The following is a 15,801-nucleotide window of genomic DNA, read 5'->3' on the forward strand; positions in this document are numbered from 1 at the left end:
TACATTGTGCTTCTAGCCATCCTGAAAGAGAAGAAGGAAAGAAGCAACTGTTACAGTAATAACATTTGGGCTGTAGCCAAGGAGTATATTTCTACATATTCAAATATAATTTGAAATTAAATCATGAGTGTCTATACATTTTTTCAAGAAAAAGTGAAGAGGCTCACTGAAGCAGAGATATGGCCTAGTGGCTAAAATTGCAGACTTCAGAACTTGGCCACCAAATCTTAATATCGCCCTTTGCTCAACATTCTGCAATTCTGAGAAAATCACCAATCTCCAAAAACATGTAATGTAATCTGGTTCTCTTGTAAAGTGTTCTAATACCCTTAAGGCAAGTTTGCACTATACAATCATCGCAAAAGAAAAAAGAAATAGGGTGGGACGCCTGGAGCAGTGGCCTAGCCAATGTGTCATGGGTCCCAGCGCAAGGAAGGAAATTACCCCAATCCTCTGCCTGAACTATCAAAAACAGCAATAATAAGGGTTCAGATGCCCCTGGTGCACCTGCTGTACCAATGTAAGCTACACTCCTTTCGTGGCGGGATGAGCCCAGTAGAATTTTAATATTTCTGCTGGGTACAAAACTGCTTATAGCCATTGAACTGCGACCCTTTCTTATTTAGATTTTGCTGTGGAGAAGGGGAGATAGGAGGCCACGCGTACTATAATAATGCGGATCAAGCGAGAAGGCGGTGTTTAGGTGGAATGCATGGTCTGGATGCAATCTGAAAATCCCTTAGAGAATCTCTAAGTAAATGTAACTAATACACATTAATCAGTCTTTAGCACCAAATCTGTTTAAAAGAGCCGAAATTGTTGGAATTACAGCATTTAAAAAGCAATATTGTGGGAAACGTTTTTGCCCAAGCACTGTCAATGTGTTATAAATCATTTGATGCAAAGAAAATTGAACACACACGCTGCAATTTACTGCAGTTTTGTTTTTTTTTAATCAAAGTTTCATATTCTCATAATACATTTTATTTTACATACGAGACATTCCTGTAAAACAAACGTATGCATGATATGGGATTAATTTAAATGTATTTATACAACCTTTTTTATACCCAATGACTATTGAATTTTGGGCAATCATTATTGAAAAGCATTGCCAGTGATACTCCATAAAGTGCATAATAAGATTAAAAGGAAAACGTGTTCCATGTGTTCCCTCTTATAAATTGAGCTCGGTTTAATTTTCAAGTTTAACCGTGGAACTTTAAAGCAGCAATCTTTAATTGCACTTAGTACTTTTGCATTAAACGATCTAGGACTCTAACAACAAAGAGCAGCTTCAGTGTGAAGTTAACAAACTTTCAAGTCCAATGGCTTATCTTTCCATTGTTCTATCAGTCACGTAGTTAGTGGTGTTCAAACTTTTCAGATCTTCCAATCAACGTCTTAGGATGAAGTTTGTTCCCACTATTCCAGAAGTATTTGAACAAAATGTATAGTTATCAGGGTTCCAGGAAAAGAGCATTTTACAAACCCACCTGCACCCCATACCCAAATTCCAGTCCCTAGATGATAATGCAATCCAGCTGTACAGACTGTGACCAGTCGTTCATGAGGACTAATGAAGTATTTGCATGTTTCTTGCAGCAGGGATCATCATGTTACTCCAGAGATCAGTTGGTGCAGTAATTTGCCCCATATGAATTTATGTCCCATTGCCTGCACCTGTCATGGTGTCTGGTAGCCCTGTTAACCAAACATTGGAACAGCAGACATGGTTAACTGTTGGTACTGCACACCCCTTTCCTTTTTACTAATGAAAACGTTCACATTATTTTTAAACAAGCAGGTAAACTACAGTACTGGCGTTTCACATAAATGTTTCACATAAATGTTTCAAGGCAATTAAGTATCTAAACCAAAGCGGAATCTACACTGTGTAGGTTTTACAGAAATGCGATTTGACTCTCCCTACCTACCCTAACACCACCCTCATGCCACCCTTCGGCTATCCTCCAAGGCAATAAATGCTTCAAGTGTACAGTGAACCATTTGAAGATTAGGGGACCGTTTTCGATATTGGTGGACGGGTTATTCAGTCGTAACAGTGACACATATCCCGTCGGCGACATCTAAATCTCAAAAGAACAATGGAATTTGGAGTTTGGCGGGCGGGATATCCATCACCGTTGTGACTGAGTAACCCGTCCACCAGAATCTAAATCAGGCCCAAGTTTTATGTCTCCTCAAAGCTATCAAGCAACCCTATATTACTTTATGAATGAGCCTTCCAATTGAAATTGCTTCCTTTCTTTTTTTATTTATAAAGAGTACATATTTAATTTCTTAACATAGCATTTCATCTATTTCATAAAAGGGAAAGTACTTTAGTTGTTGAGTAGCAACAACAGCTAACTCCGTACCGGGATCTGCCAGTTCATGCTGCCTGCTAGGACGATAAAGCCTTGCTATTTTCTGGATATATGTCTGCATCATTTATCATGATGGCATGCGGGAGTACAGAAAAATTAATTTATTGCCAAGAAGAAATTGTGTGGATTGCGTTTTGCAGCCACTATGTTACAGCCCATTCTAAATCAAACGCAGGATCCAAAGATAAAAATTCAGGTGTGCACGAACCACATGGTTATAAATATGAAGGACGCATTACTCGAGTTCCACGAGGGTTGCATCCATGCCAAATTGTCAAGATTAACACCCACTATACATATCAGCATTTTCTAGATTTATGGCACGTACATTTATCTCATTTAGAAACCCTGAAAGGATGGCATGGGTCAGGCTCTCCTGTACCTACTTTGGGACACTACGGTGCAAAGAGAATTTCCATCCATCACCAACATTGATTCAGTCTCCACCTGGGGAATGACAGGCACTAAAAAAGTGTTAAGACCCCCTAAGAGCTGCCAAAGTAATCTGAGCACCAATGTCACAGAAAAAGTAAGGCTCAGAATCCAATCCCAGGTAGGACTCTGCCCTCCCCATCATCTGCCACAGCGCTGCCTCCTTCGCTGCTCCCACTTCAGAGTCAGCTGTAATAGTACTTTCGCAGCTCGTTCCAGAACAAGAGACTGAGGATGGTGTGGGGTCCAAGGCGAAAGTAGGAGGCACCAATGCCTTTGTACACACCTAGGATTCCTTCCTTTTGGATGGTCAGGGCAAAGCAGTTCAGAAATCCCCTGTACATGAGCCCCTGCAAATCAAATAACATAAAATGGAAATTGTGAATAAATATTGACTGTCTCAGGACGTTCAGAGCACCCCAATGTTCATATACTTTCTGATCCCTAATAAACTTTAGGGTCATTCAGTAATCATTATTAAAACCTGCAATTTTGATTTGCTAAGGCAACAGCGCAAAACAATTTAACATTTCACAATTTTAGAACTCCTACTAATTCAAATCAAACTCTATATTAGACCAAATGTAAAATTATAGCAGAAATAAGGAAAAGTTACCTTTGAGAATTTATCTAATCAGATTGAATTAACACGTGGAATTGTTTGTTATAGCTCCTTAAATTATGGCAAAGGGCTTTACCTCATTACAATTAACACACATTTTAAATGTACACATTTTTGCACACATTCATCCCACAAGAAAATCTAGGCACCTGCTCGTTAGTGTCTTGATCATTGAAGACAATGTATAAAAGTAGATTGAGTGCATTTTTAATTTAACAATATGCGATCCATCAGTTCAGACGAGGAGGCGCTGGTCTGTTGATACTGCATATCACACTCAGCATATTAGTGCTACTAGTTATATTTTTGCATTATACATGTGTTAGACTTCAATGTGCTTCTCAAGTGTCTTCCTTTACCTACTTTAAATGAATGTGTACAATTAATCAAATGGAAAAAACAAAGGAAATTATAGCTTCTAATGGGCTGGAAAACACTGCACCTTTAAGAATTCCTCAAGCTGCAGCTTCTCATCATGGCCAAAGGGGTTATTGGGGCAGCTTGATTTTAAGGATAAAGCAATGAAAAAAATTAACTACATTATCCCACTATTCTTTTTGTCTGTGTGGAGATGGGTCGCAGATTTATAGATTACGACTGAATATCCTCGGCTGAGAACCAGCATTACAGGTATGTAACTTTTCCTTCTCCGTCGCGGTTATCTCTCATTTCTCATAAGCAGTTATAAAGAGTAACCAACTAAAGAATAAACCATGCCTTACAGGTGGACAGCAAATTAATACAAATGTATCAATCAATCTAAGCAAACAGAGTTCTAAAGAAATATATATACATATTTTTGCTGAACTTAATGGTATAGAGATGTGTGATGGAGCCATGAACAGCAACTAGAGGAGAGACCATGACAAAAGCCCAAGCCACCAGGTCTTCGGTATTTTTGTTGCACTGATTATAAGAGAAAATAGGAAAGATTTCAGAGCAGACAAACAGTACTTTCAATGGAAATACAGAAGTGCAGGTACACGCTGTTCAGAGTGGCTCAAGGACCGGGCTGTAGCCGGGGACTCCTTAAAGCGCTCAAGTGCGGAGTCTGCTTTGTCTCCGAAGAGATTGGTGCCATCAAAGGGCATGTCCAAAAGCACAGCCCGAGATCCTCGGAAAAAACAGACATCCTCAAACAAGCGTTGGGTCTCAAGGCCACCGTCAATGCAACCGATCTACCTAGTGAGTCAGTCGTATCCAGCCTATATCTTATCGTGAACTTTGCTGCATCTCTCCTGTCAGCAACAGATTAAGAGAGAATGGCTAGGTCTCCTCCGGGAAACACCAGCGCAACCGTGTCCCATAAAGTATGGCTGTAACAGCCAAAAAGGCATGTGGTGTTCAAGGACTGCAATGCCAGACTGAAGGAAGAAAACATCCTCTTCCCAAGCTGATCCAGTCCTTGGATTACATATCCGGAGTTGCAAGGGTGGGTTGTTGTGTAAGGAACACTGGGTAATTAGGGGCTGGCTTATGGCGGCGGGCTGTTGTTCTATTAACAGGAACCCCGGTGCTGGGTTTGGACCAAGTTCCCAGCAGATCATCAGTGAGGGCCTCAGTGAAGTGCAAACGGGGTTCTGAGGAGGAAGCCCCAGGCTGAAGCACCATTGTCAGGAGACTGGTCCTGATGGCCACCGAAGGCAGCTCAAGGCTCAAGACCTCGGCCGCTCTCTTCGTTGCCACTGAATAAGAAGCTCCCTCCACCCTAGCCGCAGTAGTGAGAGAAAGCATGCCAGCGTTAGGGGATGTGTCAGGACCACTGGTTTCACCCAGGTCCTGATCCCTGTCCATAGGGTGATCAAGCTGGTATTCTAAAGGGTCCAGCGACTCCTCCATACTCTCACCATAAGAATAAGGGACAGGAAGTAGCCTAAGGGAGCAAGGTCCCCATCGGATTCGGCATTGAGTGATGTCAGTCCCGCTCCATGTTGGAGTCGCATTTGGTATGGGATGGACACAGACCATGGATCCGGGTGGCATTGGGAGTGCCGAAGCCTGAACTATAGTCAGGGAAGGTCAAGGTGGTACAACCCACGCTGGTTTGGATGTGGGAAACAGATCCCCGGGTGCCCCCAGAGCCGAGGCCGAGGCCACTGGTGCGGAACCCGAAGGGACCCCTGCCAATCTGGCAGGGCCCAAAGGCACTCCTTTCAGGGTCAAGACTGCCCAAAGATGAGACGCATGACCTCATAAAAATCACAATTGAGCAGGGGTGGCTCCGGCTCCCGAAAACTTGGGGAGATGTGGAGCCAATCCAGAAGTAGGCTCCAAAGACAAAGACTTAGAACGACAACGCTCCTTTTTCCGCATCGTGTCATCTGACTGATGGGGTAAAGTAGAAGAACACTTGCTCTTCTTCGATTTAATGTACTTATCTGAATGCCCCGAAGATTTTGAATGGGATGAAGAAGAATGCGTGCTCCGCGAGCAGTTTCATGACCTTCCTCTCGGAGCACGATTTCGAGTCGAGGTAACGCTCCAAACAGCAGAAACACACGAGGTGAAGATCCGTCATGGACATCATCCAGTGACAGGAGTCGCAGGGCTTGAATCCAATCTTCTGTGACGACATCTCAACGCACCAGAATGTCAAAAGAGCTTTGACAAAAGTTGAAAAGACCAGTCAAAAAGTGACTGTATCAGTAGCTCTTTTTTCTGATCTGCACGTAGGCTGGCGTGGAAAGAAAAGAAGGACGTAAATGCGCCGTGATGACACGTGTATATAGGACCTGCGACATCATATCCAGTGACCACGATGCAGAACGCGGTTTTGACCGACGCCACTTGACGGTGCGCAGGGGTACTGTTTGAAAAAAATCTCTGGATCCAGAGTGATGCCTGGAGGAAATTCTAAGGTAAGGAATCTGCAAGTAGAACTCTATCAGATGTTATAAGCAGACCTAATTATAACTACCCAGAGGTGACTGCCACCAAGTAATATGTATATTTTGGATGGAAAAAAAACTAAGGTTAAAGTGACTATCACTAGGTGCGGGTATAATATCCTACTTACATTAAGTGAAAATGACAATTTCACTGTAGAAACCTAATGTTAAAGTGATGTTATAGTTACTTTATGTAGTTATAGTAACTAACAAGTAATTTACCTGTTTTAGTTAACTGAATTAACTAACTCGCACCCCCACCACCACTGTTAATGTCATTTTAGATGTTGCACTAATATCATCGATGATGTCACAACAGGTCATGAGTGATGTAAATTGTAAGTAAGCAGTGTATGGCAAGGGCATGGCCAGGCACTGCGCCCAATCACCTGCACAGCTGACCACTCTAGTGCACTTCATTCAACTACAATCAGCCTAGTATTGGCTGCAGGGCCTGGGGCTATGGCTAGACCCTTCACCCACCACCCCACCTACTCCCTACCACCCACACCGACTCACCATGCATAGTATGAAGTTGGTTGCAGGGCCTGAACATTGGCCATACCCCTGCTGTGCACAGCCTTTGACCAGGTGGGGAGTCAAACCTGCGGCCATGCCCTGGGTCCAACAATACATTGGCAGCCAAGATTTACCACGCCACAAGACCCTGCCCCCCCCCCCCCCCCCACCATGTTCTAGTACTAATATGAAATGACAGAGTTATGCTGAGGTAGTGCTGCAATGCTGCGCAAATACAAATTATTTTTAATTTGATCCCGGGGGCGTCCTTCTGGCACCCCTCCACAATGGCCCAGTCAAGGTACTCCTACCTTGCCCCTTATCCCTTATTTTTATTTGTTTTGTATGACATAGGAACCAAGTCCCTGACTCATAAAATGGCGTACTTAACTTTGTCTTAAAGTTGCGGTCAGCCAATCAGATCGTATGTTTTGACATCATGGTAGTACTGATGGATCTAAGGCAGTGGTTCCCAACCTTTTCATTTCTGTGGACCCCCACTTTAACATTAATGGAACCCAGGGACCCCCACTGAATCATCATTGGAATCCGGGGGACCCCTGCCCGAGCCATTAGTGGAAGCTGGGGACCTAGTATGTCAATATTTGTTAATATTTGTTTAACTTTCTAAGCTCTCGCGGACCCCCAGGGGTCCTCGGACCACAGGTTGGGAACCACTGATCTAAGGGACTTTGCATTCTCTGAATTAGTGCGAGTTCTGTGAGGTTAAAAAGAGATTGAGACACGACTTACAATGACTCACACAACATACAATATGGGCCAACATGTTTCAGCCTTCTCATGTGCCAATAAATGGTCATAGGCCTTTGTCACGGAAGTGGGTTTTAGATATGCCTATTGGCAGTGCCAGACAAACAAATACGTTTACATGCAGCACAAAACATGCATCACTCGTGCTACTTGAGTTATTGTCCAGTTGTGGGTACCATCAGTTACCCGTCATTGTTGAAGCAGAGGCATGTCAGTCTTTTTTTTTTTTTGCATTAATTGTGTAAGCTCTTTTTTCCCATTACCCACAGTGAAACAATGCACCCGTGATTCATGGAGTGCTGCAAAGTATTTACAATTGTATCCAAATTTATGGGGGATTAAGCCCCATGGAGGGGAAAAGGCCAACGCTTCTTGTAGTCAAATACTGATAACTTCACAATTAGTAAATAGGCCTAGCACAGAAGTGCTGCACAGTGATATGGATAGGTTAGCTAATAGTGAAATGTCGCTCAATTGCTTAATCAATGATTGCATTTCAATACGACTGCTGTTCCTCCAACCCTCTGTATCTCCGGGAAGGAGGAAACGAACGAGTTACTTACCTTCGGTAATGACTTTTCTGGTGGATACATTAGCTACCTGTGGATTCCTCACCTAATGAATACCCCTGCTGCGCCAGCATTCGACGGAAATCTTCTTCCTAGCTTCTGCATGTCGACGAGGACGTCAGTTGCCCAGGCGTCTCCGTCTGACGTCATACAGGCAATAAGAGGTCCTCGCCGACGTGCCAACATCAGTACCAACATTTTTTACGTGCCCGAGAATGATAGGCCATTGAGATGAAAGAACAAACACATCATTCTGAGAATTCAATCCTTTTTTTTTTTTAAACAAATATATAATTATATGAACAATATATATATATAAATATGAACATATATACAGAATATATACAAGTCCTCAAAACCAAGAGGAGCACACCCAAGAATTACTTGGCTAGACCAGACAGGCAACGGGGAGGCGGGTGGGACCGTGAGGAATCCACAGGTAGCTAATGTATCCAACAGAAAAGTTGTTACCGAAGGTAAGTAACTAGTTCTTCTGATGGATACAACTACCCATGGATTCCTCACCTAATGAATAGAGTCCCAAAGCAGTACCGCACTTGGTGGAGGGTGCCTGAATGGTCAAACCAAGAAATCCTGCAGCACTGACTGTGCAAAATGGCCATCCCTTCTGACCTCAGAGTCCAAGCAGTAATGCTTCGCAAAAGTGTGAAGGGATGACCAAGTTGCGGCCTTGCTGATGTCAACCACAGGAACACCCCTAGCCAAGGCCGAAGAGGCCGACTTAGCTCTGGTGGAATGAGCTCTTATACCATCAGGGGGTTCCTTCTTTGCTAAAGAGTAACACATTTTAATGCAAAGAACAACCCACCTGGAGAGTGTTCTCTTGTGGACTGCCTTTCCTCTCCTCTTTCCCACGTAACCGATGAAGAGCTGATCCTCCAGCCTGAAATGCTTTGTTCTGTCTATATAAAAGCTTAGTGCCCTCCTTGGGTCTAAGCGGTGGAGTCTCTCTTCTTCCTTTGAAGGATGAGGCGGAGGATAAAACGTGGATAGAGTAACTGTCTGGGCCAAATGAAAGGGTGAAACAACCTTCGGAAGGAAAGCAGCCTTGGTCCTCAACACCACCTTATCCCCATAAAAAGATGTATAAGGGGGTTTTACAGATAGAGCTTGCAACTCACTCACTCTCATTGCAGAGGTAATTGCAACCAGGAAAACCGTTTTAAGAACCAATAATCTTATGGGGCAAGAATGCATAGGCTCAAAAGGGGACCCCATAAGTAAAGTTAAAACCAAGATCAAATACCATTGAGGCATAACAAAAGGAGTTGGCGGGAATTTATTCATAAGGCCCTTCAAGAATCTAAGTACTATTGGGGATTTAAACAAAGAAGGCTGGTCTGGAAGACAAAGGCTGACAGGGCAGACAAGTAACCCTTAACAGTAGCTACTGCACAACCCCTCTGTGCTAAAGACAAAGCAAAAGATAAAACATCTGACAAATGAGCACGTAAGGGATCAATCTGCCTCTCTCCACACCAAACCACAAATTTAGACCACCTATTAGCGTAGACAGATTTAGTGGAGTGTCGCCTGGCCGCTAAGATAACATCCACTACATCAGGCGGGAGAGAAAAGGAACTCAGGTTGCCCCGTTCAATCTCCAGGCATGAAGGTGCAGGCTCTGGAGGTGGGGGTGTAAAACCTGCCCCTGCGACTGCGAGAGGAGGTCTGCCCTGAGAGGGAGACGGAGTGGAGGGCACAGTGAAGGTTGGAGAAGGTCCGAGTACCACACCCTCCTTGGCCAATCCGGAGCTATTAAGATGACTTGGGCCCGGTCTTGGCGAATTTTCCTCAACACTCGAGGAATCAAGGGTATGGGGGGGAAACGCGTAAAGCAACTGGTCGCACCAGGTCATCTGAAACGCGCCCCCCCATAGCTCCTTGTACCGCATACTGGAGGCTGCAGAATAATGGGCAGTGCGAGTTCTCCCGGGTGGCAAACCGATCAAAGGAAACCCCCACATCTGGAAGATTCGACGGACTTGATCTGGATGGAGACGCCACTCGTGATCGGCCGAGAAATGGCGACTGAGACTGTCCGCACGTACGTTCAAGTCTCCGGCCAGATGATTTGCTATCAAGCAAATCTGATGGTCCTTTGCCCAGAACCATAGCCAAAGAGCTTCTCTGCAGAGAAGGTACGACCCTACCCCTCCCTGTTTGTTTATATACCACATCGCGGTAGTGTTGTCGTTAGGACCTGAACCGACTGACCGCGAAGGGATGGGAGGAAGGCCTTGAGAGCCAGAACTACAGCCCGTAACTCCAACAGATTGATATGAAACATCTGTTCCACTGGAGACCAAAGCCCTTTGATCTCCAGGTCCTCCAGATGAGCTCCCCACCCTAGAGTGGAAGCATCCGTTATTACTGTGGCCACAGGCGGAGCTTGCGAGAACGGCCTTCCTCTGGAAAGATTGCCGTCCGCAATCCACCATTTTAAATCCATGGCAGCATCTCTGGAGATCTTCACCGAACCTTCGAGATCTCCTTTGTGTTGAGACCACTGCTTTCGGAGGCACCACTGAAGAGCCCTCATGTGCCAGCGAGCATGCGTGACCAACAGTATGCAGGAAGCAAACAGACTGAGCAGACGTAGGACCTTGAGGATTGGGATGACCGCTCCACTTTGAAACATTGGAACCAACACCTGAATGTCCTGAATCCGCTGAGGCAGAGGAAAGGCTTGATTCAATGTTGTATCCAGTACTGCCCCTATGAACAGGAGGCGCTGAGAGGGCTCCAGGTGAGATTTGGGCACGTTCACCGAAAAGCCCAGGTCGAACAACAACTGGGTTGTCGACTGCAGGTGATGTAACACGAGCTCTGGAGACCTGGCTTTGATCAACCAGTCGTCTAGATAAGGAAATACTGCTATCCCCTTCCTTCTGAGCTCTGCTGCAACCACCGACATCACCTTTGTGAAGACTCGAGGTGCTGAAGTAAGACCAAATGGGAGGACCGCAAACTGATAGTGCTGCGACCCCACCACAAAACGGAGATACTTCCTGTGCGACTTGAGTATCGGGATATGAAAGTAAGCATCCTGCAAGTCGACAGACACCATCCAATCTCCCTTGTTCAACGCCAAAAGCAGCTGAGCTAGGGTCAGCATCTTGAACTTTTCCTGTTTGAGGAACCAATTCAAGATCCTTAGGTCCAGGATTGGTCTCAACCGACCATCCTTCTTGGGAATCAGGAAGTACCTCGAGTAACAACCCTGACCCCTTTCCTGCTCTGGGACCAACTTCACCGCGCCCTTTGAAAGGAGGACTTGAACCTCCTGTTCTAACAACAGGAGGTGTTCTCCTGAACAATAAGATGGGTGGGGCGGGATGGGGGGCGGAAACTCCCGAAAGGGAAGGGTATAGCCGTTTCGCACAATGCTGGTAATCCAGGAGTCTGAAGTTATGACCTCCCACTTGTGGAGAAAATTCAGTAACCTCCCCCCTACAGGAGTGGAGTGAGTGGGAATTGGTGGAAGCCTAAGGCTGCTTCCCCTGCTGCACCCCTCCAGTGGAAGAGGAAGAGGCAGAGTGCTGCTGAGTGGCTCCCCTGGTACGGACCCTACCCCTCCCTCTGAAAGATCTATAGGAGAGAGCAGAGGTAGGTTGCTAGAATTTCCCTCGAAAGGAGGATGAGGAGGAACCACGACCAAATCCTCGAAACCTCCTAAAATATCTGGAGGAAGTAGAAGTGGCTTGCAAGCCCAGCGACTTGGCCGTGGCCCTGCTCTCTTTGAACCTTTCTAAGGCCGAATCCGCCTTGGCACCAAAGAGCTTGTCCCCATCAAAAGGAAGGTCCAGTAGGGTCGACTGCACATCAGAGGAAAATCCTGAGTTATGAAGCCAAGCCTGCCTCGTAACTACAGCAGTGCCCATTGCCCTAGCAACCGAGTCAGTTGTATCCAACCCAGATTGGATAACCTGAGTTGCAGCTGCCTGAGCGTCCGATACCAGGCTTAATAGTTCCTGAGGAACCTCCGTGTGCGTTGATGTAATCTCGTCCATCAGAGCATAAATGTACCTTCCTAAAATACATGTAGCATTATTGGACTTCAATGCCATGCTACATGATCAGAACACCTTTTTGGATGCCATGTCCATCTTCTTGGAGTCTCTATCCGAGGGTACAACTGGAAAAGACCCAGGAGCAGACCTTGCTGTGCAGGAAGCCTGGACCACCAAGCTTTCAGGTGTTGGATGCCTGGTAAGAAAACCTGGGTCAGCCGGTGCAACCCGATACCTCCTAACCACAGATCTATTGACAGCTGAAGAAGACACCGGCTTCTTCCAGACTTCCATTATAGGGTCCAGCAGCGCTTCATTGAATGGCAAAAGTGGTTCTGCCGATGTAGAGGCAGGGTGCAACACCTCTGTCAACAAATTCTGCTTGGCTTCAGTCACCGGCAAAGGAAGGTCCAGGAAGCCAGCTGCCTTCCTGATAACAGAATGAAAAGTGGCCACCTCCTCTGTGTACTCCCCAGGAGATGACAAGTCCCATTCGGGGGAGGTATCTAGGCCACTAGCAGTGTCCAGTCCATGGAGACCCTCGCGAGAGTCCTCGATCTCTCCTTCCTCCAGGTTTTGTCTTTGGTACTCCTGCTCTTCAAAGAGGCGGAGAGCAAGCCTCCTCGAGTGCAGCCTCTCCTCTATTCTTGGCGTCGACATGGCGTCAGCAGACATCGAAGAACGACGCGATCCTCGGATTCGTCCGACGCCGGGTCTACAGGCGCCATAGACCTCTTCGGCGCCGAACGAGGAACCGGATAGAGTGAAGACTGCCTAGGAGTCGTAGGAGGTCTAGACGGCGTCACTGGCTGAAACATCGAAGCCGCCAGAGCCGAAGTCTCAGGAGCCGAAGCCACCGGAGCCGAGCCCACGTTCCCCAGGGGGAGAAAGGGCATAAAGGGGGCTGGTCAAAGCGGAGCCGGAGTACCCATGTTGAAGGCCAAAGGGCCCGACGGACCAGCCGGTCCCCCACCTGGAGCCATCTGCTGGAAGATGGAGAACATCGCATTTAAGAATGCGGTACTATCAGCTCCAGGGGCCGGGAAAGCCGGGTACTGGGGTGCCTGGTTCGAAGGCGACACCGACGCCGGTCTCGACGTCTGCAAAGACGGAGAAAACATCTGAGGCTGTGGGACCTCAAACACTGAACGTGGCTGGCCCGATGACATGGGCGAAGTCGGTGAAGCTGGAGAAGGCAACGGCGTCGACGGCTGGGGAGTGACAGTGGGACTGACTTCCCAAGTCTTCCGACGTCGAGTTGATGGTGACCTCGACCGAGACCTCTCCCTACTCGACCGGCGCCGTGATTCTCGACGACGCTGGGAGTCCCGATGACGCCGATGAGACTTCGGTGACGAGGACTTTCGGTGATGTCTCTTCTCCTTCTTTTTCGACTTCGCCAGAAAAAGCTTGGCCTCACGCTCTTTCAGGGCCTTAGGATTCATATGTTGACAAGAATCGCACTTGTCAACATCATGGTCGGAACTAAGACACCACAAACAGTCAGAATGTGGGTCCGTTACCGACATTTTGCCCCCACACTCACGGCAGGGCTTGAATCCTGACTTTCTTTGCGACATTGTAATATCCCAAAGAAAAAATATATATCCAAAAAACACTCTGTAACTGTCGAACAGCAACAGTAGCTTCCTTGAAGATAACAGTTTCGAATGGCACGGAAAAAAGGGAACTGACGTCGGCGAGGACCTCTTATTGCCTGTATGACGTCAGACGGCGTCGCGTGGGCAACTGTGACATCCTCGTCGAAGTGCAGAAGCTAGGAAGAATATTTTCGTTGAATGCTGGCGCAGTGGGGGTATTCATTAGGTGAGGAATCCACAGGTAGTTGTATCCATCAGAATTCTGTAGTTTATAAGGGTCTCCTTATCGCCGCTGATTGGCCTTTTGGGTGAGGGTTTCAGAATCACTTAATACGCTGTAGTGTGGGTGTGATTTTGTCATTAGGTAACGTAAATAGTGTCACACGATGACAACACCATAATGGTTGGTTTTGCCGCTGAGTACATTAGGTGTTGCCATGTAAGCAAATGAAGCTCGACCTTCATAACGTTTATTATCACCATGAAAAAAAAATCTGAATTATACTTAAAATGGGGGGAAAAAAAAACTTTTGTATTACAGTAGCAGAAGGCTATTCAAGATAAATTTATTAAGGCAATCAATAAAAGATTTGATTCAAGACCTTTTAAAATCATAATCTAATTAATGTGACACATATGAAGAATGTATTCTTGTATACGTGTGCTCATATGGACGTTTGGAGTATAGATACACATTTTTCTTTTAAGCACCCTCACAGAGCATCTACTTTTTTTTTTTTTTAGGTTTTATTACGCGCAAACCTTCATAGTGGTATACAGAATACCATAATTCAAAGCCTAATGGAATCTTATCACAGATGGGATATGCATCTCTAGGAAGTGTGTATAGGTACGACACATAATTTACCTCTATATCCCTCCCCATCATTGTAGTTGGTAGATGAACAAGTACTCAAACCTACATAGAGACATCTTTGCTCCTTCAGTCTCACAATCAGTGCTAAAAAGAAGGAGAATCCCGAAAGATCCCAGTCAAGGCAGCAGTTTCAGAGAAATATGCACCAATTGTCCTGGTGTCATCTTCTGACAACAGGACATAACATAGCAGCAGCCCGGCATTGTCTACATCCTGTTCAGTGCAGCACTAGCAAGCAGTGAGGGGGCTTTCTTATTTTAGCCCCCAGACGTGCCCAAAACAAAGGCCTGATTTAAAGGGTCACCAGCCCTTTTATTATTCAACTATCATCTTGGCAGGGAGCCACCTTGAGCCTAACACCTAGATGTCACAGAAATAAAGGCACACAGCTTATCACTTCACTAGTACTTCAGAGAAACTATGACTGTGATGCTGTTTTTTGACCTTGCTCAATTCCCAATCTAAGATATGCGTACACTGTAAAAATGCAAAATGTATCTGTTTCTGTCCTTGTTTTTCTGTGGAAAAGGAACCCTGACATACGTTGATGTCACTTCTGTCCCTTGCGGGTGGGCGCAGGCTGATCTCCCATATGTACAAAGTACTTTGAAAAGACTTGCCTAAACTGATACCTAAGACATGTGCTAAGTGGGAGAGGGTTTCGGGGGAACCCCTATCGGCTCAAGAGTGGAAGAAAATTCATGCTGGTGTGAAAACTGTTAGCTCAAATGCAAGATATGAATTAATTCACCAGGCCTTCCTCTCACCAAAAACACTGCATTGCATTTACGAGCACAGACCAGATCGGTACAGTATGCGCAGAAGTCCTGTAGCGGAGTTTATACATGTGGTGTGGAGCTACAGGTCTCTAGCCCCATACTGGTCGTGGGTTGTGGAGGGTCTAAATGCGGCAATGGGGTGTGATCTACACCATGCTCCACATGCGGTACTGCTGTGCTTGATACCAACCTCAGAAAATAAGAAACTGAGTAGAAAATTCCTTTTATTGAGTCTCCTACTTGCTAAATGCGCACTGCCCCCCCCAATCCCCCCACACACACACTGTGGCATAAAAGGTACCGCTGAAGCATGCACAAC

The 15,801-nt window shown here is 45.9% G+C and overlaps 1 protein-coding gene across 1 annotated transcript in view; it reads right to left on the bottom strand.

The window, feature by feature from the left end:
- Window positions 1-939: 939 nt before the first annotated feature.
- SLC25A35 (solute carrier family 25 member 35) overlaps window positions 940-15,801 on the bottom strand; it is a 95,333-nt gene continuing 80,471 nt past the window's right edge. The window contains exon 5 of the mRNA XM_069218717.1: window positions 940-3,172. Coding sequence (XP_069074818.1) covers window positions 3,008-3,172 — 165 coding nt within the window. The 3' untranslated portion in view covers window positions 940-3,007. The remainder of the gene's footprint in view (window positions 3,173-15,801) is intronic.

The sequence above is a fragment of the Pleurodeles waltl genome, chromosome 12 (assembly GCF_031143425.1).
Source record: "Pleurodeles waltl isolate 20211129_DDA chromosome 12, aPleWal1.hap1.20221129, whole genome shotgun sequence".
Taxonomy (NCBI): domain Eukaryota; kingdom Metazoa; phylum Chordata; class Amphibia; order Caudata; family Salamandridae; genus Pleurodeles; species Pleurodeles waltl.